This window comes from Exophiala viscosa, assembly GCF_022695815.1.
Source record: "Exophiala viscosa unplaced genomic scaffold EDD37scaffold_13, whole genome shotgun sequence".
NCBI classification, from domain to species: domain Eukaryota; kingdom Fungi; phylum Ascomycota; class Eurotiomycetes; order Chaetothyriales; family Herpotrichiellaceae; genus Exophiala; species Exophiala viscosa.
The window spans coordinates 651,065-671,452 of NW_026944365.1; the positions used below are offsets into that span (position 1 = coordinate 651,065).

Here is a 20,388-nt window from a genome sequence, read left to right on the forward strand (position 1 = left end):
TTACAGGGTTAATACGGTGCCTGACCACGTCTGACTGTGTTTGCATCTATTCACATCTCGCCCTGCGAGGTCAGGCATGGGTTCGTGAGCGGACAGATCATCTGGCTTGCAATTGCAATCCGTTGAAAAGGACACATAGTGCACAACCAAGACGCATGCTACTCCGGGGTACGGCTACCAGCATATTGCCAGTCCCTTCATTTTCAAATACCTTCGAGCTCATCTGCGCGTCCTACCTACAAGTCAACAGTCTCGACGTCGGTGGCGTGTATCACATACTCGGCATTGGTGGTCACCTGTGTTACAAGAGATGGACCATGGCACATACTGTGGATGAAGGTTTGAAGAGGAATTGTAAGGCGCCCAAATGGATTGGAGGCATTATCCTGCGACTTATGAGAAACGCCATGCTTTTGAATACACATCTTCCGGGGAGGCGAAACGCCGTGTGCGCAGAGACCTTTGCGCAACTCCACCAATGCAAGAGCCTTATATCATGCTGGATGGATATCGGCCTCGGTGAGGAAAATCCAGAGCATCAACTTTTATTGCTTCATGAATGGCCCTGCTCCACGATCTTTGCTTACACCCTGATCTTGTCCCGCTCCCGACTTTGAATCAGGTCCTTCAGTCTCGAATCCGGTCGACTTGCTGGGACTTTGTTGCGGATCGGGTTGTTTCGCAGGGTGATCTCCACCATCGCCCGAACCTGCCTTCTTCGATTGCGTTTGGTGCTCGTCTTTTTGGGGTTTGGATGGATCATTCGATTGCTTTGTTTGGTCGACCGTGGTTTCTCCGATCACCGAAGAATAGTTGCGACGTGATGCAAGACATTTGGAAAAAGGTCCTGGCTTTAGGTGATTACTCAGGGATCTTGCTGTGATTCCACGGACATTTGAGACCAAAACTCGGTTTAGAGATGCCATTTTATTCGAAGGTTGTTCCAACACAAAGGAAGAATCTGGCGAGCATGAATTTCGTGGTTTACCGCAGTAACCATTGTTTTCGGAGTTTCACAGCCATTAGGCGCTTCATGACATCAATCACGTCCGTCATCATAAAGGTGCAGCCATTGTATTGCGTCAAGACTACAGTATTTATCCACTTCAAATAATTGCTTGCGCTGCATCTTCCAGGCTCTCACGCAATAAGTCGTTTGGAATGGTTACAAATGCTCTGCCGTCGCAAACGTGAGAACTGATGGCCATCCTCGAACCATTCATTTCATGCATGAATTCGTCCATAGAATCAAAAGCCACATACACTTGAGCAGCAGATCCCACATCAAACTAAGGGATTATTAGGCGCATGGGACGGCCTCGACGGTTGTAGAGCTGTATATGCTACGAGGTAATTACTGTAAAACAGCCGCCAATTACTCTTCCAGTACGTTGCAACTTATACTGTGCAAGGGGCGTATGCTTCCAGCCTCTTCGGTACCCTAATAAATCGGAACATTGAAGGCATTCAAGTCATAATTCCAATAATCCACGCTTTGCTGGTCGTACAAGCATTCCGGGTTGGAGGTATTGCCACTCCAAACTGGCCGCAAGGGCCAAGCACAAATCTGTTGATTCTGACCTTTCGATGGGCCCTGTCTAATGGTTCCGTTCAAAGTCTCTGGGAGAATTCCATGTTCCACCCAATCGATCATCACAGCCAGATTCGTTTGCGGGAAAGGACCGTTTGGTTCGGCAGGGTTGGACGCGCAGTGCGTAGCACCCGGAACCAGGAACAGACGAAAGAACTCATTTTGGGCTGCCGCAGAGTCATTATAGCTCATCCCTGGATTCATGATCTGTCGAACGGACTCCCAGTACCGGACTGACGAAGCAGTAGGAATACCCCAGTCTGACTCGCCATGAAACATGAGCACCTTGCCGCCAGCCTGCTTGTAGGGCGTGATATCAGGCCAGGTGGTCTCCAGTACACCCTGGAATCGCTGCATACCCTCATATATCCAGTCTTTCAGGGTGTCATAAGTCACCCCATTGAGGTTCGGAATGTTTGAGCCATTGAGCAAGTCAATTTCGACTTCAACGAAAACGCCCCCAAGGCTGAGGACCGACAATCCCCACTGGTTGCTTGTCGCATTCCAGCCCGTCTGCGCTTCGGTAAACTGAGCGCTGGGGGTAGGTGCGAAATAGACTCGTCTGCCTTGGTCATCATGCAAGCCTTCGAGAATTTTCTTCGCCACTGCGATTGCTTCTTGTGTGACGTTGCCTTGTTGTGCAGGTATTGCCGGTGATAGTGGTGATGCTGGCGTCGCAGGACAATAATATGGCTGGCCTTGGATTGCTGAAATGTTGAATTGTATATAACAGAGATCTGTTCGTGCCACAACCCCGTCTACCTTGCCATCAAGAGGATCACAACTGATGATAGTCTGATTGACGATCGCCTGCAGCTCACAAGGAGATGGGTAATACCCCATGGTCTGTTCAACAACATCTGGATAGAGGAGCTGTGTCTGCTGGAAGGACCACCTGAATGCCGGCGCACCAACTATAGCGCCGTCGTAGGCATCCGCATATCTTTGAACCTGGCTCCATCCTTCTCGACCACCTTCTGAACAGCCTTGGTAGTAGGAGTAGAGGGTGGTATTCGATTGAGTGAGGTTGAAAAATGACTTGGTAAATTCCTTGCCAAGCTCGCTCATCTCTCGGATGCCCTGGTAACCGAACATATAAATGTTGTGCCAATGCAAGGTCCCATTCGAGGAAAGCCATTGGGTCACGGTGTTGCTTTGCGCAGCTCCGAATCCAGCATCAGTCAGTCCACCAACGGCTCCGTAGATAATGCCTCCTGGAAGAGACTGGTTCCCAGAGTTGATTGCGTATCCGCCACCACCTGTGGCTAGAAAGCGATTTTGAAAGTCCGTGGGTGTTGGAAGCCAGTATGTAAGAGCGACTTCATCATTCACACCATTGTGTGAATAAGTGAAGCTCACGTTGCAGTAATCGAAGACTGCATCTGGGTAGAAGTCATTATCCACGACTGTAACGTTTATTACCGGGTTTGCCGTCACAGTAGACGTGTCAATAGTGAGTCCTTGGTAGAAATCAGGTGCTGGGAGATGCTGTTGTACGTATGAGGGAGTGCAGACATCGTGAATATTGCTGGCATATGTAGCGGTGAGCAAGGCTGAAATGGCGAGGCTACGCATGTGCATTTTGTCCAACTTGGCACGTTCAAGGGTGAACACTGAAAACCGAGCATCTTGGATCGCGAGGTGGGCGTTCGCTTATTATAGTGAATGGATTCTTAACCTTGAGGTTGGATTATTGCATTTAGGCTGCTTGAATACAGTGCATATTTTCTTAGCCGACATGGCCAACTTTTTTGTACGAAGCCGAACAAACCTGCCCCGCAATGTGGAGGTCAAATGCGGAGGGAGGGCTTAAACCTGGAGACACTCCGGCTTTGGCGCACGAGATCTCTGCTCGCGATGAACATCTCCACGCCATCAACTTTGCTTATTTCCCTTCCATTTTGATTTGTCCTCCCTATAACCCTTCCTCGAAAATGCGCGCAACGCTGCATCCGCTCCAAATCAAGTGTCCCTAGCAGGCTAGTGCCGTGCTCCTCAGCTTGCTCGCCAAAACCTGATCTTTCAGATGCATCCTCTCTACTCCGTCGACCCTGTTCTGCGCCGATCGGTGTAAATATTATTTGGCCTTGCGATGCCAAGGTTGTCTCTCAGTGTTCGTCCTTCGTACTCCCGTCTAAACAAGCCTCGGCGCACAAGCTCAGGCACAACATGCTCGGTAAAATCACGTAGGCCGTTTATCAATGCGGGTTGGATAACAGCAAAGCCGTCAGTAGCCTCTGCTTCCAGCCAGGCCTGCATGTCGTCAACAATATGCTGAGTCGTGCCCACCAAAGGACGATGTCCGAGGCCGACGGAGGCGCGCTCGGCCATTTGTCTGATAGTAAGGTTGTTAGATCTCGCAAAGGCTGCGATAGCAGCTGCTCTTCCTCGCGACTTGATAGGCCCCGTCAGAGTGTTGATATCCGGAAAAGGATCATCAAGATCTAAATCGCCAAAATCGATGTTCAGGTTGTCCACTGCTACCTCAATAGGCCAGAGCGAGGAGATTCCTCTCAGCTTACGCTCGGCCTCTTCCTGTGTTGGGCCCCAGACCACTGCTACGCCTGTAAAAACTAGGAGATGTTGAGGCTTCCTTCCAGCGGCTACGGCGTGGCCCTTCAGCGTGCGATAGGTCTTCTGGCCTTCTTCGATCGAATAGTTGGCGCAGTAGATAAGGTCTGCGGTCGACCCGCCGAAAGACATGCCGTCGGGTGATGTACCGCCCTGTGCGAGCATAGGATGCCCTTGAGGAGGTCGCTCAATATGTAATGGCTGATTTGCCGTATAGAATTCATTTTCAATTTGCGGGCTATGAATCTTCTCCAGATCAACGTAGATACCGCTTTCTCTGTCGCGGAGTAGAGCATCGTCCTCGAAGCTATCCCATAGCGCTTTCACAACATCACAGAATGCTCGTGCTCGTCTATACTTCGCGACACTGTCATTCACCTCGTCTTTCGGTACGCCTAGATTGACTGAGCCTGGTCCTGGGGTTGTGACAATATTCCAGCCTGCTCTACCATGACTGATATGGTCTAATGATGCTAGCTGGCGCGCAACGTGAGTGGGCTCGTTGTCACTGACACTAGCCGTATATACTAAACCAATGTTTTCTGTACGTGCGGCGACGGCTGAGAAGAGCGTGGCCGGCTCGAACGAGCTGACACTCGAGTAGTGCTTAGCCACGTCTCTAACAACGAAAGAGGCACCATCCGCAAGAAACAGGAGGTCAATCTTGGCCTTCTCTGCCCGTTGTGCATATTCGATATAGTAATTCACATCAAGTCTCTCGTGAGCACTGATGTCAGGATGCCGCCATGCTTGTGATGCCGCCCCTGAGTTGATAAACGCCGCGAGGTGGAGCTTCTTCTTGTGACCTGCCATAAGAAAGGTAGAAGGGAAAGTGGGAAACACTCCTAGTGATTGCAGAGGAATCCAGTGTACTGAGAACGGTATCGAACTCGCGGCTGGATGAATATAACAATCTGCGCTTGCGGTTTATTTTCGACATGATATTTCGACATACCACTTCAGGTACAAGCCCAAAGAGATTGCTCGCAGAGTGGCGCTATTTTACATTTCTTCTCCGTTAGGAACGATGTTTGCCGGCTACTTGCAAGCCGCTGCTTACAAGAATTTGAGTGATGTTGGTGGACTTGAAGGGTGGCGGTAAGTGACTCGGAAGACTCTCCCATAAGGGTGACAACAAGGCTGTGCTGACTTTTTAATAGGTGGCTGTTCATTATTTGCACAATCATCACCATTCCAGTGTGCCTATTGTACGTGCTCCTCCCCAAGTATTGCTCCATGACCCAAGACTGTTGCTTAGACCATGACAGGGGCTTTTTTGTTTTCCCGGACCTGCCTCATCGAAAGAAGCCATACTTCCTCACGGAAGCCCAGCATAATCTCTCCAGGCCAAGACTACATGGCATAACGGCTCCAGCACAGATTCAAATGTCAAAGACCATTTTCAAACGAGTTTGGGGGAGATGGCATTGGTATGTGTTAGTATTCCACTGGTGTCTATTGGATCAAAACTCTTTGGCTGCCGGCACACCGTTCAGCTTGTACCTGAAAGCCAAATCCTCGATCTATTCCGTAACCCAGATCAATACTCTGCCGACAATCACCACCGCCATTTCGGTTATATGTGCCATTGCGGCAGGATTCGTCGCTGACAAGACCGGTAAATTCTGGATACCAAGCGTACTGGCAACAATCCCAGTCTTCATAGGGGCTCTCCTGCTGGTCTCCTGGAACGTCGGAGAGAGTGGTCGCTTGGCAGGCTTCATGATCATTGGGACTGAAGGGGGTACGTTTTAACATGGAGCTCTCCGATATATATCGTACTGACTTTAGAAAACAGTCCTCAGTCCTATGTCAATGAGCTGGACGACCACCTTGCTGGCCAACGATGCAGCAGAGAGAGCAATTGTGACCGCAAGCATGAACGCCATTGGCCAGGCTTTCACAGCTTGGACTCAGCTCTTCCAATACCCAGCGACTGAAGCGCCCAACTTCCACAAAGGGTTCATCTCCTTTTCTGTCACCGCAGCTCTTCAATTCGTCACTATTGGTACGATATACTTCTTGGCACGGAGAGAGCTCCATCATAAGGTCAAAACCGGAGAAATCGAAGAAACGAAAACGACCATAACGGAGCTGTAATTTCTTGGTAAGTGTAAGGGCTAGGCTCAACGAAGTCAAATACCAACATGACGGAAAAGGCTTATTACAATGAGTGACAATGGAAGATCTTGTGGGAGACTTGCATCCTCCATCAGATCTGATGGCTTTTGGGGTTTCTGCTCAGGAAACCCGTTTGAGGCGACAGAGTCAGGGATCACGTTGATAGTAGTCAGGTTGATGAGAGCGTTAAACCAGACCTTTTTCGCCTTGATTGCGGCCCGCATAGAGGTTGGCCGACTCGCCTGTGTAAAGACGGGTGTTCGAGCTCGTGCCTAGCCCTCCGCTCTTGAGGGAGGTTTAGCACTAAGCACCAGCGGTCTGACTCATCCTTCCACAGGTTGTGCGAAGCTCGATATCGCTTCCAGTGGCTCTCAGATCATACAAGACAGCTGCAGAAACCATTGCCAACATATAGCAGACAGTTAGCTTCTTTTTTTATCATCCACAACTACCTATGTGACAGCTCATCTCGGTCGCAAATCGTCATTGTAGGCAGCGCTTGGTAAGCTGGTATCCAAGAGAACCTGGCGACAGACTAGGCAATCTTCTTTCGTCAATACCATCGCATAACTCTGGTCTCGGTGGATTGATTACATCGCATGCCTGCCTGGTTGGAAAAATGTGTATATTCTCTTCCTATTCTACTCATCAACTTCACCACTCAAAGGCTTCACCAAGACTTTGATAGTATCGCTCTTGTTGTTGAGCAGAGCATCAAACCCTTTCGACACTATATCCTCCACCGCTATCTTCGCAGATATGAGTCTCTCAGGGCGATGAATTCTACCTTCAGTGACTGCGTTGATGACTTCCTGAAAGTCACCTGGAACGTAAGGAAGGATACCAAAGTACTTGACCTGCCTTAGCACTACGTCGTTGGGATCGATTGTTGCTTGAGTTTCCCATAATGCAAGTCCGATAACTGTTCCTCTTTTCCGAACTGCCGCAAGAGCGGTGGTCAATGATGCCTGGACGCCAGCACATTCGAAGACCACATGCGGTCCTCTTCCATCACATAGGTCTTTGCTGCTGCTTTCCACATCGTCCTTTTTTGGATCGAAAACATGATGAGCTCCAAGCTTCCTTGCAAGTTCTAGTCGTCCTTCAGCCGGATCGGACACGATGATCTTACTTGCACCAAACGCTTGGAGACAGAGTATTGTCATTAGGCCGATTGGACCTAAGCACAAGGTCAGAAAGTTCAATGCTTGGGGACTGTGAAAAACACAAACCTAATCCGAGAACCAGCGCAGTCTCGCCAAATTTGAAGCCCGAAGCTTTTATAGCCCGCCAAGGAACGTTAAGCGGCTCGATCAAGGCTGCCACCTCGAGAGACATACTGTCTGGAACTGGATGGACATTCCGTGGCGGCAGACAAATGTATTCAGACAAACCGCCACCACCGTCCCAGCCGCTGAATCCTACCACTCCCAGTTTTTCGCACAAAACTGGGAAGCCTTCTTTGCAATCTGCACAGGTGGTATCTGAAATACATGGTTCGATGGCAGCTTTCTGACCGACTTTGAAGTCCGAGAGACCCTCTCCAACTTCCACGATCGTTCCAGCAAATTCGTGGCCTAGCGTGCAAGGCAATTTGGCGCCAGTCAAGCAGTGGGGTGTTGTAGGCACCCAGGAGGGTCCAGTGGTATATTCATGAAGATCTGATTATATGTAGATTATCAGCTCCTGGTACAAGCAGATCAGCGCATAAACTGAGCCAGATGTACCTGCTTACCAGTTCCACATATGCCTGTATATCCACACCTCAGCTTGATCCAGCCAGGCTTGCATTCGGGCTCTGGAACATCATCAAGCCTGATGTCTTTGTTTCCGTGGTATCGAAGAGCACGCATGACAATGCTTAGCAGATTCGGAGGCCTTTTCGTTTGAGAAGATGATAGATTATCGAAAACGCCGAGTTTGCCGTATGTCTGAGTTAGGATATCTGGTTTTATTTCGTGGCTCGAGTGAAGTCTGTGGAGACGGGCTTTGAACTAGCTTGACCTCTTATTAGGCATGCGCTATTTGGGTGTTATCTGACCCTGTAAACAAAAGTATCTTGGGACACATGACCTGACTACGTTTGACAATGTCCTGGTCTCGACCAACTAATGTTCCTTGCTTTTGATCACAAAATGCACTAGAGGAAAGTTTATCGGACAAGAATCTGCAGCCACTAAATTACCATGCAGGACAAATGCTGGGGACAAGAAGTCCACCGGAACTCATTCCCCGGAGTTCGATCTGCCGGCACTTTGTCACGGCCTGTAATCGCCACGACCAATGCGTCGTATACATAACAGATCTCCGTAGATTATCTATAGCTTGCCCGATGCACTGAGGCTTGTCACAAAGTCGACCGTACTCTGCCAATACTTTCGGCTCTGCTCCAAATGTGGTAACAGGTAAAAGCCATGTGGCAGACCGGAGTACACCTTCAGAGTGACTGGCACTCCAGCTTGCTCGAGGGCTTGTGCGTAGGCCAAGCCTTCATCACGAAGTGGATCGAGGCCGGCAACTTGTACAACTATCTTGGATCAGTGCCTGGGACCATGCGTTCGATGTATGACTTACGGGCAGGTGGTAAACCGGCGTGGTTTTCTGCCAACAGTGGGTGTGCGTACACGTTTGCTTCAATCTTCGGCATATATTGATCCCAAAACCAATTCATTTTCGGCGCATCGACGATACTCGCATCCTTGTTTTGCTCATAGCTTCCGTATTCGTATAGATCTCGGGGAAAAAGGTCCGGATGACATGTCACTGGGATATTCAGGACCTGTCCGATGATGCCAGATTCCTCTTCGTCGCGTGCCATAAGTGCTAATGCAGCTGCCTGTGTGTCGTTAATCTTCCTTCTCAAAACGCGGAATGCGCCTTACGATATTGCCGCCTGCACTCCCTCCTGCAACAATAATTGCATCTGGGTTGATACCTAATTCAGAAGCTTTGGATTTACACTGTGACTCGTTAGAACTTTCATTACGTGACAAAGTGGCTGAGAAGGACCTACCCATCTCAAGGCGTCGAAGCAATCGTTGACAGCATAAGGGAATTTATACTCCGGAGCCATTCGATAGTCGACACTAGCAACGACAGCACCACTATACGCCGCCAGCATACGATTCTCGACTTCTTCGACTTGGTGACTTCCAACAACCCAGCCTGCAATCAGACATATCAGCAGAGTGGCCATAGTGGAAGCAGAATAGTAGTACCCCCGCCATGTGCTTTCAACACCAACAATGCGTTCCCGATGACTTTCATGGGTTTGTAAACACGTAACTCGATCTTTGCGCCATCTCTCATAGGTATCTGTTGGTTTGAAACTTGATAATCCCTTCCTACCTCAGGCACCCCTTCCGGTAATGCTATAGGTGCCGTCCTATATGCAGTCTTGAGATCGTCTAGGGGCAAGGACCACAGAACGGCGAATCTTTCATCGATAGCCTGCCTGAGTGGCTCAAATTCAGGTGCTACTTCGGATAGATGACCATATTTTGGTTTTGGCTCAGCTGTAGTTGAAGAACTTGGCTCGAGCTGGACCATATTGATTTGTTGCAGAGAGTGGTACCAAGTACAACAGTAGACTCAAGTAGTTTGACGGACTTGTCTGATATGGCAGGTCGAGATAATGGTTTATGTTGTAACTCGGACTACGTTACAGACCGCGGTACCCTAGATTTTCCTCAGCCCTTGTTGCCTTACCAGACATGAATTTCGAGAACCAAAAGGCAAGGAGGAGCGCGTGGGTAGCTGAGAGTATCGTGGGCGTATTTCTTGAGAGATCGGCTTGATATTTTGCCCACCTACGTTTGAACAGTTTCCAGGAGCGCGGGACCTCGGCCGACATCTGCAAGGACACCACACCTCCTACTCTGCTGTGCTCTCTGGTAGCGAAATATCAAACAAATTCAACGCTGCGTCGAAAATCGCGGGACCTAGACTTCCTGCGCAACTCACCTTTGATGACGTGGAGCGTACCATGTACCTAGGTTATATTGCAGAGCCACTTTCCGGCGAACGATGGCCGAAACGTGGATCCGCCTCGACCGGCTTTCGAAAACCGGGGGAGCCATTGTATTTGCTGGAATGACACTGGAAAGTCATGCTTTCGGATCATCCTTCACTAGCATGTGCATGGGGAGAGATCTCCATCAGCAACGCTTGATTTTCCATAGCCAGCTTGCAGATTCCCTGCCAACTCGGTCAAACGTCTAATGGGGCGTCAAAGTATAAGTTAAGTAATAATGTGCACTCCGAACCGGACAAACGGGCCAGGCCCCCTACTGCGCCGCTCAGACTTTACGGTCGATAAGGCTGCATTTTAGCTAGTTGACTTTGTGCCGACGGAGAAGGAATTTTCGGATGAGGAACAAGTCAAAAAGACGTACTATCCTGAAATTATCGACCTGGTCAAGAAAGTGTAAGTTGGTTTTAGGAGCTCTTTGCTTGTTACTGACTTTCGGTCAGAACTGGAGGCGATCGTGGCATCAGTGCAAGCTGCTGAGGGAAAGGCGGATGACGAATATGTTACACTCGTAAATCCAGCTGTGAGTCTCCATCCCTTTGAGCCGCCAGAAAAAAAAAGAAAAACATGACTGACCAGTTTGCTTGTGTAGAGGTTTGCTCACTGCGATCAATCTTACCGTGGCGCTGAGCAAATCCTGTACCTCAACCTTCCAGAAGAAGAGGCAGATCGAGCCATTAAGAAGCGTTGGGCTGTTGTTAACGTCTGGCAACCGATTATCAAGAAGGTCACTCGTGATCCGCTGGCTTTTTGCGATTTCCGTTCTCTCGACGAAAAGCATTTGCAAACCGTTGTCGCAAACCGTTGTCGCAAACCGTTGTCGCAAACCGTTGTCGCAAACCGTTGTCGCAAACCGTTGTCGCAAACGTTTTCTCATCACAGGTATAGGACTTTCACGCAATCCTACCTTACCGAACATTCCAGGTGTGCAAGACTTCAAGGGAACGGCATATCACACATCTCGGTGGCCTCAGGAAGACGTTACTTTTGAAGGCAAGAGAGTAGGTATAATCGGTAAGTCTATGGAGTGATAAAGGTCGCTTTGTGTGCCGACCGACCTATCGGTCTAACTTGAATAGTAGGCTGATGTTACGACTTTATAGGCACTGGAGCGACAGCCATACAAGCTATACCTGTGATAGCCAAGACGGCTAAAAGTCTAACAGTGTTTCAAAGAACTGCGAACTGGGTAGGTGATCAACAAGAGTCGTGACTGTAGGTCCTGCTTGTTAAGACTAACGTAGCTATAGGCAATTCCACTGCTCAATTCTAAGATCGACGAGGATGAGATGAATTCGATACGAAAGCGCTACCCTGAGATGCTGGAGAGATTGAATTAAACGCATGCGTGTTTCCTGCATGATGCCAATCACTCCGACTCAATTTGGGATTTCACTCCTGAGCAGCGAGAAGCTTTCTGGGAAGAACTATACGCAAAACCAGGCTTCCCCATGTGGCTGTGCAATTACAAAGAGATATCTGTCGATGAGAAGGCTAACGACCTTATCACTGCATTTGTCGCGAAAAAGATCAAAGAGCGAGTTCACGATCCTTGGACAGCTGATAAACTTGTCCCGAAGAACCACGGTATGTCCTTCTCAGATCAGGCAGCTCATGTTCGAGATATATTCCTGTGCATGGGCTTACTTGCACACAGAGTTTGGAACAAGGCGAGTTCCAATGGAAACATCCTACTATGAGGCTTATAACCAGCCCAATGTACGCCTCATTGATCTGCATGAGACACCGATCGAGCGAGTCACGCAGAATGGGCTCAAAACAACTGACGAGGACTTCGAATTTGACATACTCATATATGCGACAGGTTTCGATGCCGGTAAGTGACTCGATAGTTTCGTGTTTCAGATTCTGAGAGATAGATTTGTTGACTGGATCTGTGGAAAAACAGTAACGGGAGCATTCGATGCAATCGACTTTCGAGGCATCAACAACCACAGCCTAGTAGACGAATGGAGAGACGGTCCAAGGACGTACCTCGGCCCTACGATCGAGCACTTCCCCAATATGTTCATGTCGATTGGTCCCCATCAAGCCTATGGCAATATCCCTCGCAGCATTGAATATGCTGTTGGATGGGTAGCGGAGTGCATCGAATATTGTCGAGATCACGATATCACTTCCATTGAGGCGAGAGATGAGGCCGTACGTCTCAACACATAAGTCTAGCACCAACTTTTCGCTAATCTATAGCAGGTACAAGAATGGACTGATCATGTCCATGCTCTTGGGAAGAATCTTCTCAGTAACAAGGCTGACTCTTGGATGAGTGGGGTGAACCGCAATGTGGCAGGCAAGGATAAGCGAATCGTGGCTCGGTACATGGGATCCTCGCCAGATTTCCGCAAGAGGTGTAACGAGGTGTCAAAAGATCATTACAAGGCGTTCAAGCTTGAATAGCAGACCTTGACCTGGCCGTAATAGATTTGGTTATGTAAAGCATTGCAGTTTTCCATCTTATTGTTCGAGCAACCTTTCTTGTTGATATTTTCCGGACCTTTTTACTGCAAAGGTATACGCCTAACCTTGTGAAGTACCTCCCCAACACGGCAGCTCGTTATCCGAATCAAAGGACAGTGGGTACAAGTGGTGCAGACATCTTTTTCTTTTTGACCTTATTGTTACGCAAAACGAGTCCGTCCAGGCAACGCCAGTGCTTGTACCTCAAGTTATCAGCCAAACTATGAGAAGTAGAATGATTGATTCCAGCGAGAAACTAGACTGCAACAATATTTGATATTTAGCATGTTGGCTGGACGACCCTAAACATACATTGGCGGCTCGTCTGAATGTACTAAATGCCATGAACACATTGGTCCTTCAATGGAACTTGTTCTTTTCCGCCTGGACATCGTTCTCCAAGAAGATCTCAATCTTGGGCGTCATTTTCGGCCCAATATCTTCCAAGAACAAAGTGGCAATTATGCCCACAGCACCAAATCCAACCGAAGCAAGGGCGACGGTTCTGCAAAAATATGAGTCAGCATGGCACTCTTCAGACCTGACCGACGAAAGCAAGAACTTTACTTACTTGAGACCGGACACGTAACTCTGGGTGTATGCGCCAGCTGCTGCTTCGATCATAGCTGTAGTTGCACCCTGGACTTTAGCAAGAGCTGCCGCACCAAGTGGCAGTGCAGCTAGGATAGCCTCGGCGACTTTGGCAGAAGCACCTGCTGCTTCAGCAGCTGCCGGGACATGCTTTGCAGCGTAGGAGCTTTGAACATTGATGAGGATTGTCTCGTACACAGTGACAGCAATAGCGCCTCCAGCCACTCTCGCCACACCAGCCAGGCCGCCGGCAATACCAAGTTCTCTTTGATCAGCCCCAAACTGTATGTAGGCAATAGAGAGGTATTGCGCGTAACCGTAGAACATTGCGCAGAGAAAGGCGAATGCGATACCGAGGTTTTCTCTTTCTGGGTTGATGTACCCTAGCATACCACCGAAGAAGGTCATCAAAGTGATAGGAACGGTCATCTGCCATTTCCAGTGTTTGATATGACTACCTCCAAAAGAAAGAAGCATTGCACCGGTGAAGATGCCCAAACCTTGGATAGTCGCCTGCAGTAATGTAATATGGAACGGAGTTGTAGTCTTGGTAAAGTATACCGCTACCATAGTGGGCCATGTGATGTTGGTGCCGTAGTAGAACATGGTCACGACAAATCCGACAATGAATGGAGCTGTCAGACTACGCCCTCTGTTGTGAGTGAAAAGGCGACGCGGCGTCAGAGGTTCTTTCAATGGAGCCAGAGTTTCCCATGCAGCAAAGAAAACCAGCAAAGCGAAGCCTGACACAAGTAGGCCAATGACCAATGGGTCGCTCGAGGACCGGAGTTGGACGAAGACAATACCAGCCAGAATAAGGGTCGTAGCTCCAGTAAAGGACAATATTCCGACGTAGTCAAGCTGCTTCAGAGCTTGATCCCACGGGATGCCACGTGGGTGCTTAGGTGGAAAGTAAGCAAACAACAGAATAACGAAGGAGATCGCTATAATGATTGCAGTCCCCCAGTAGCCCCAGCGCCACTTCAGATAGTCAGCTGAGTTGCCTGACGGATATAGCATGCGTAAGACTTACTGCGCTGCCATGACGGATAGCTACCCGAGCGGCCACAGGACCAACGATAACGTCAAAGAAGATTAGACCATCTGCCATGACCACCGCAAAATGGCGCCACTTGTTTGGAAGCAGCTCAGGTAGTGCAAAGGCGGCCAACTGGCACTGGCTGCCTCCGAAACCGAACAAGGTGTGTGCAGCAATAGTCTGACCCAAGCTGTGCGAGGTAGCGCCGAGAATAGCCCCAATAAAGACAAGGACGTTGCCACATAGAATGAAGTATCTTCGGCCGAACAGGTCGCTATTGAACGTCATGAACAGGCTGCCAGAAGAGAGCACTCAAGACAAGATTACCTATTAGCACCACAAATCATGAATGAAATAGCGCCGGCTAAAGTGTAGACAGAAGTGATCCATGTGCCTCCACCTGGTGAACCAAACTGTGTAGCTATTTGTGTCTCGATGGTGCTGAAAAAAGGAACCGGCCAGAAGGAAATGCCATAAGAAAAAGCCAGAGTCTTGATTCTAATGATTAGCTGGTGATCTGCATGCTGTATTTGCTTGAGCCTACCGCCACAACGGCCCATGTTTTGGCCGTCACGATATACTCGCCGTCTTCCATAGGCAGGTGCGACATGTCATAGCCTGCGCCATGAGATGGGTGCTTTTCAAGGTCTTCCGCTGAGGAGGGCAGGTTGTTATTGCCGAGTTCGTTGGCATTCTCATGGTGAGAATGCTTCGTGCCAACTGCAGTGTGTTTCATGGAGTGCTCCAAGTCCATGGCTCTGATGTCGGCCATGACTGCGAACGGAGGTGGGCAAGGTCAAGAAAAGGCTGCAAAAGAAAGACGCCAGGAGTAAACTGCAAAAGACGAGAAAGACGGCAACAAGATGTCCCAAAGTATTTACGATCATCATGGAAAGGAAACCCCAGACCCCACAAAAGCTTAAGCTGGCTCCCGAGGGTCAAGCTGTGGGGTCAAACACCGAAATCGAAGGAATCCCAGTTACGGCGTTCGATCACCGAGGTGAAGAGACTAACACAGTCAAAGAAGCATTCATGGCAAAGTCTTGAGATACCCACCATCAATCAGATTGCGATAGGTTGTAAATAACGTTTGCATTCCGTCCTGTAGGTCAGCATCTCTAAGTGGGCCTCATCAATCAGGGATGATTTGCTACATGCTGAAGTCTCTTGTTGTTGCGTTGCTGGACGCCTTGGTTTCGCCGACACAGCTAGGTCTGGCCAAGTGGGCTCCTAGTCTTCCCCACGGCCATCGACCCCCGGATTATGCGGAGTTGTCCTCCTGCTAGGAAGCTTTCTAACCTGAAAACCTCCACAGGAGTCAAGGTGGGCAATAAGTTTGCTACTGTGGGAATTTTCAAGGAGGGTATTTGTATTTGCACGTGGCATCTAGCCATGCAGAACTTGTACATTGTCGCTACCAGCGTCTCCAATAAACCTTGGAGATTTACGATGTGCAGCCAATGAAGCCCTAAACCATCGGCACATCAATTGCATACTTGAGATCGACTCTCACGGCTGAGAAAACCTCTGCCCTGGTGAAAAAGGACCGACTGCGCGTGGGGAAGTAAAATTGAGCATATGGGCCAATTGCTATAATCTCCACTGGGAAAGTTAGTAGCCAACACCTCAATCGCGTACTCCACGCTCAACTCCTTCTCGTGTTGCTGCTCCAGCCAATACCGCACCGACTCCTGTACAAGAGGATGGATCGAGACCGTCTCGTCCGCCCCTGCGGCCACCAGGAGTACCCCGTCACCATGCCGAGCGCTCGGCGCCAATCGGCTTCCAGAGCTTGCGTCCATTCCATCAACGCCAACGGAATTGACTGCCCGTCCAGAAAAGCCAGGAATGCCAGGAGTGTAGCCGCGGCGGTATCACGTTGTCGCATCTGGTCAAAGGACAATCTCCACGTTCGGAACACGGAACTAGGAAACCCTCGCTCTCGCCGAGGATCTTGCAATTTAGTACTCAACTGCCTCATCCGTTCTGACTCGCTGGTCTGGAACACCCTCAGATAGTCCGCAATCGTCATCATGTTTCGGTTGATAAAGGCCGCCGCTTGCGTGATCGCCAACGGTATGTATGCGAACGATGTAAGGAGCTCGTCCACAACCTCGTCAGCAGGCCAGGCCTTCTCCTCGATGGTCTTTTGCCATAGCAGCGACCTCGCTTCGGCCAACGAGAAAGGGCCCACCGAGATGGGAGACACGCTCTGCCCGAGGCCATCGGCCACATGCTTATTTCGCGTCGTGATCAGGACACGTCTCGAGGAATCTAGAGTGCGAGGCAAGTAATCCATCAGTGGCTTCATCGAAGGGTCATCGTCGTTCACATCGGATTCACCCGAAGGCATGGCGCCAAGCGCGAGATGGGCATCATCCACATTGGGCTGTGCAGCGCAAGTCAATGTTGGATGCGGGTCAGGGTTTACACCCACCGACATCACGGTGGGCAGTGTCAAGAAGAACGCTACGGCGCCGAGGGGACATGTGCCAGTATGGATCAACGGCTGGGTTGCAGCGTTGATGGTCACGCTGTGGATGGGCTTCTAAAATGTGTAAAGTGGCATCTTTGGCTTCGATGATACCACCTTTTTTGGGGACGATTTAGCGTGGCGTTTGACATGAGGAGGGATTGTCCAAGAATCCCAAAATGCAGCGACGAATGGGATTTTGTATAGACTAGAGACTAGAGTTTGCCGGCGATTTACTAAGGTATTTGAATGGTATGATACCCTTGGAGCTGGGACTTCATCATTTGTTCACATGTGATGCCCTCATCCAAGATTCTCGCCTCCAGCCACAGTCATATTGAACGGAAAACGGGAGGTATCTTGTCATACATGGATGGCCGGAAAGGCAAGTAATGGCTCAACCTTGCTGCATACATCTTGGTCCAATGTAACTCGTAAGTGTATCTAGAAAAGAAATCCTGCGAGCGAGCGAGCGATGGATGGATATGGAGCACAACGCATATGATGAATCTGGCCGTCCGGTGACTCCCAGTCCCATCCGCTTCGGTCTTCCTGGACGCCTGGCTAAGAGCGAATGTGCATAGAGCCATAAGCCCAAAGAGAACTCATCGCGCTCTCGGTTTCTGCGTGCGTGCGTTGCGTGCCCGCGGCGGATCATGACTGCTCAAAAGCCATGATCAAGCCCGTGTGATGCTCATTCCCTTTCGGATCTAAATTTTTCTCTAAACCTTTCCTCTCCATGGGTATCATAGACTGCCTCTCCGCGGGAAAGATACGCCTTCGACGGCGGCACTATCAGTAAACCAACTGACTTTTTCGCCGCCGCCCTCATTGACAAGACTATAGGGTAGGCTGCGGCCCTCGTCGTCAGCCTCGAGGATCTTCTTAAGGATATCTTTCTTGCCGCCGCCGGTCGCGACAAAGGCGATATAATATGCGTGGGTAACGACGGGCAGGGTCAAGGTAATACGTCGCGCGAGCGGTTTAAGCGGCGGTCGCGACAAAGGCGATATAATATGCGTGGGTAACGACGGGCAGGGTCAAGGTAATACGTCGCGCGGGCGGTTTAGGGCTATCTTCAATAGCGGCGACCCAGGCGTCCGACTCGCGGAGCAGTTCGTGGCCCGGGAATAAACTATAGATATATCCGTCCGGACCGTAGCCCAGGAGAATTAGGTCGAAAATAGGTATCTTGATCGAGTCCTTACTGGCGAAACTCGATATAAGCACTTCTTGGTACTAGTCGGCTATTTCTTGTGTGTTATCTAGGTATTTAACGTTAATAGAATAGACTATCGATATACCTTACTCTTAGGGGATTTTGTCTAGTAGGTCTTGCTTCAATAGGCCGTAGTCGCTATCTTCGTGGTCGAGGGGCACCGCGCGCTCGTCGGCGAAGAAGATTTCCCATTTAGAGAATTGCGGTGAGGACGAGGGGTCTTCGTTTGCGCCTGCGACTAGCAGCGCTTTCGCGAGAGTAGCCAGAAGACTGCCTCCGGAGACGGCGACTTTGAAAGCGTCGTGACATTGGAAAGCCGCCTTTTGATAGGAGAGGATATAGGTCCGAAGGTGCGCGGCGACGTCGTCGACCGTAGGGAAACTATAGAGATTAGATTGTTTGCCCATGTTCGCCCAGCTTCTTGTTGGTGTTTCCCTTGTTTTCCGGAACTTTTGCGCTGAGGTTGGTGGGAGGATCAGGTGGCGCCGATTACGGAAGCTTGCAGCTGTTTCGAAGTTGCTATCTACAAAGGAGGAGGTAGAAAGGTGAAAAAGAGGCTGGCGGTCTGCGACCCGGATGAAATCGTATTTGTGAAAGTAACTCGTAATTATTAGATTGATTGAGGGCGGGGCCGCTATCTTTCTCGGGCCGGGCAATCGATGACGATGAAATCAGGCACGTCAAAATAGCTATTGGAAAATAACTTGGCGGGCACGATAGCTGGGGCGTTGGTGCCTTTCAATATCGATATAGGTGTATAGTGAGATGGAAAGAATTGAGGATAACTGCAGATTAAAGAAAGCTAGAATAGATACCTGCTTCGTCTTGTGTTAGAAACTTAGACTTTCGTCCCGGAACATCCATGGCAATAATGATGATCCGAGAAACGAGGAAACGGTTTTGATTGAAGATCCTGACACGTGGGCTGGAGAACTGATTGCCTGGCGACGTCATGTTAGTCGTGTGAAGACAGTCTGACGCGTACACTTCAGTAAACAATTTGCCGACAACACTCTTCGTCAGACACGTCCAATTGTCTGTCGTGACATAGTCATGGTGCATATGATGCAGGTGGGCAATCAAGGATATCGATCGATTTGCAAAGTCCTGCTGACTGCGCTATCAGTAAATGAATAAGCGTTCATAGCAACTTGTATCATCGACTTGACAATGTCTGGATATTTCTGGGAAGACACAGTCCCATGTCTAACAACCACATAGGCCAACTTCTCTCACCCAGCATAGGCATAGTTGCGTCTAGCGACTTGATCTAGGAGAAGTCCTCACACGGTTCGGACGGCGAGTAAGTCTCAGTAATAGTTGATCAAGAGAACCGGCGTTCCGGATTTTGCATTCATTTGTTGGTCGGATATGATTCTTTTTCACAAGAAGGAGGATCTTTCCAGAATCTAGATGTTTTTCATGGCATTATTTCCTTGCCGGCAATAATATAATCGAGACTCGAGCATCGATCTGATCGGCAGTCATAGTCCAAGTGGAGAGGAATCAGGATTTAGGATGTTTTGTCCGGCTGCCGTTTCGAGGCTCGAGCACTGCGGCAGGGAGTCTCTGTCCACCCGGACAAAAGATCCCATTGGACGATGGGTTGCTTTCTCTTGTGGTTTTTGATCCTTGGAAGAGACAGTGGCAGAATCGGTCCCGATACTGGCAGGAGGAACGGATTCCTCCTACTCGTACCTTGAGATATATCCCGCTCCGGTATATCCTGTTTCTCTAACGACGTCGTACATCCTTCCCTATATCTCCTACTTCTATTGCTCGACTTTTCTCCTAGTCCGGGCTCGATGGCAGGGACGATATACGGCAGTGTAACGAGAAACCCAGGAAGATAGGTCAAAAAGACGACACCTGTAGCTCGGATCCTAAGCCTCTAGATTTGCAAAAGATAGTGCAATATAATATAAATCGCTCCAGGTGGTAGAGCTTTACGATGACCTGTTATTAAGATACGAATCCCTTTTTTTCTACTACGATATAATGGCTAGGCTCGGGCTTAGGAACAATATAGTCTAGTAGTTGAAAACCTATTAAGGTTAGACGAAGAATAGCGAAAATCCTTTTAACTTATTAGCTCATTAGAAAGAGCTTCTTACGACGATTCTAACTATATTATTTTTATTATAACTTCTCTTATTAATTAAAAAGTTATTCGTAATTAAAGGGTTAGGGTTAGGGTTAGGGTTAGGGTTAGGGTTAGGGTTAGGGTTAGGGTTAGGGTTAGGGTTAGGGTTAGGGTTAGGGTTAGGGTTAGGGT

The 20,388-nt window shown here is 49.2% G+C and overlaps 10 protein-coding genes across 10 annotated transcripts; 2 read left to right on the forward strand and 8 right to left on the reverse strand.

Annotated features, from left to right (window-relative positions):
- Positions 1-1,171: 1,171 nt before the first annotated feature.
- On the reverse strand, positions 1,172-3,166 carry EDD37DRAFT_596111 (feruloyl esterase-like protein B precursor; the record flags this gene model as incomplete). The annotated part of the gene is made up of 1 exon (XM_062814578.1): positions 1,172-3,166. The coding sequence occupies one exon, from the start codon at positions 3,164-3,166 to the stop codon at positions 1,442-1,444; it is 1,725 nt and encodes a 574-aa protein (XP_062666324.1). The 3' UTR covers positions 1,172-1,441.
- A 462-nt stretch (positions 3,167-3,628) lies between these two features.
- Positions 3,629-4,975, reverse strand: EDD37DRAFT_654032 (FMN-dependent oxidoreductase; the record flags this gene model as incomplete). The annotated part of the gene is made up of 1 exon (XM_062818642.1): positions 3,629-4,975. The coding sequence occupies one exon, from the start codon at positions 4,973-4,975 to the stop codon at positions 3,629-3,631; it is 1,347 nt and encodes a 448-aa protein (XP_062666325.1).
- Positions 4,976-5,189: 214 nt separating this feature from the next.
- EDD37DRAFT_674670 (major facilitator superfamily domain-containing protein) lies at positions 5,190-6,310 on the forward strand (the record flags this gene model as incomplete). Its single annotated transcript, XM_062819516.1, has 4 exons — positions 5,190-5,260; positions 5,323-5,370; positions 5,431-5,906; positions 5,961-6,310. The coding sequence occupies 4 exons, from the start codon at positions 5,190-5,192 to the stop codon at positions 6,260-6,262; spliced, it is 897 nt and encodes a 298-aa protein (XP_062666326.1). The 3' UTR covers positions 6,263-6,310.
- Positions 6,311-6,869: 559 nt separating this feature from the next.
- EDD37DRAFT_596113 (chaperonin 10-like protein) lies at positions 6,870-8,400 on the reverse strand. Its single transcript, XM_062814579.1, has 3 exons — positions 8,019-8,400; positions 7,516-7,944; positions 6,870-7,463 (listed from the first exon to the last, which is right to left on the reverse strand). Exons 1-3 carry the CDS (start codon positions 8,134-8,136, stop codon positions 6,925-6,927), a joined length of 1,086 nt encoding a protein of 361 aa, XP_062666327.1. The 5' UTR covers positions 8,137-8,400; the 3' UTR covers positions 6,870-6,924.
- An 83-nt stretch (positions 8,401-8,483) lies between these two features.
- Positions 8,484-9,832, reverse strand: EDD37DRAFT_674672 (alpha/beta hydrolase fold-3 domain-containing protein; the record flags this gene model as incomplete). Its single annotated transcript, XM_062819517.1, has 5 exons — positions 8,484-8,810; positions 8,858-9,119; positions 9,166-9,243; positions 9,297-9,448; positions 9,502-9,832. 5 exons carry the CDS (start codon positions 9,830-9,832, stop codon positions 8,602-8,604), a joined length of 1,032 nt encoding a protein of 343 aa, XP_062666328.1. The 3' UTR covers positions 8,484-8,601.
- Positions 9,833-10,880: 1,048 nt separating this feature from the next.
- EDD37DRAFT_688602 (uncharacterized protein) lies at positions 10,881-12,731 on the forward strand (the record flags this gene model as incomplete). The annotated part of the gene is made up of 7 exons (XM_062819962.1): positions 10,881-10,899; positions 11,196-11,327; positions 11,417-11,502; positions 11,720-11,900; positions 11,971-12,150; positions 12,223-12,476; positions 12,528-12,731. The coding sequence occupies 7 exons, from the start codon at positions 10,881-10,883 to the stop codon at positions 12,729-12,731; spliced, it is 1,056 nt and encodes a 351-aa protein (XP_062666329.1).
- Positions 12,732-13,151: 420 nt separating this feature from the next.
- Positions 13,152-15,193, reverse strand: EDD37DRAFT_654037 (fungal trichothecene efflux pump; the record flags this gene model as incomplete). The annotated part of the gene is made up of 5 exons (XM_062818643.1): positions 13,152-13,296; positions 13,363-14,363; positions 14,416-14,695; positions 14,749-14,912; positions 14,966-15,193. The coding sequence occupies 5 exons, from the start codon at positions 15,191-15,193 to the stop codon at positions 13,152-13,154; spliced, it is 1,818 nt and encodes a 605-aa protein (XP_062666330.1).
- Positions 15,194-16,066: 873 nt separating this feature from the next.
- EDD37DRAFT_654038 (uncharacterized protein) lies at positions 16,067-16,864 on the reverse strand (the record flags this gene model as incomplete). The annotated part of the gene is made up of 1 exon (XM_062818644.1): positions 16,067-16,864. The coding sequence occupies one exon, from the start codon at positions 16,862-16,864 to the stop codon at positions 16,067-16,069; it is 798 nt and encodes a 265-aa protein (XP_062666331.1).
- A 1,014-nt stretch (positions 16,865-17,878) lies between these two features.
- Positions 17,879-18,076, reverse strand: EDD37DRAFT_569809 (Glucosamine/galactosamine-6-phosphate isomerase; the record flags this gene model as incomplete). The annotated part of the gene is made up of 1 exon (XM_062814244.1): positions 17,879-18,076. A coding segment is annotated over one exon (198 nt), but the record flags the coding sequence as incomplete, so codon positions are not given.
- A 129-nt stretch (positions 18,077-18,205) lies between these two features.
- Positions 18,206-18,828, reverse strand: EDD37DRAFT_697961 (uncharacterized protein; the record flags this gene model as incomplete). The annotated part of the gene is made up of 1 exon (XM_062820167.1): positions 18,206-18,828. The coding sequence occupies exon 1, from the start codon at positions 18,518-18,520 to the stop codon at positions 18,206-18,208; it is 315 nt and encodes a 104-aa protein (XP_062666333.1). The 5' UTR covers positions 18,521-18,828.
- Positions 18,829-20,388: the final 1,560 nt, after the last annotated feature.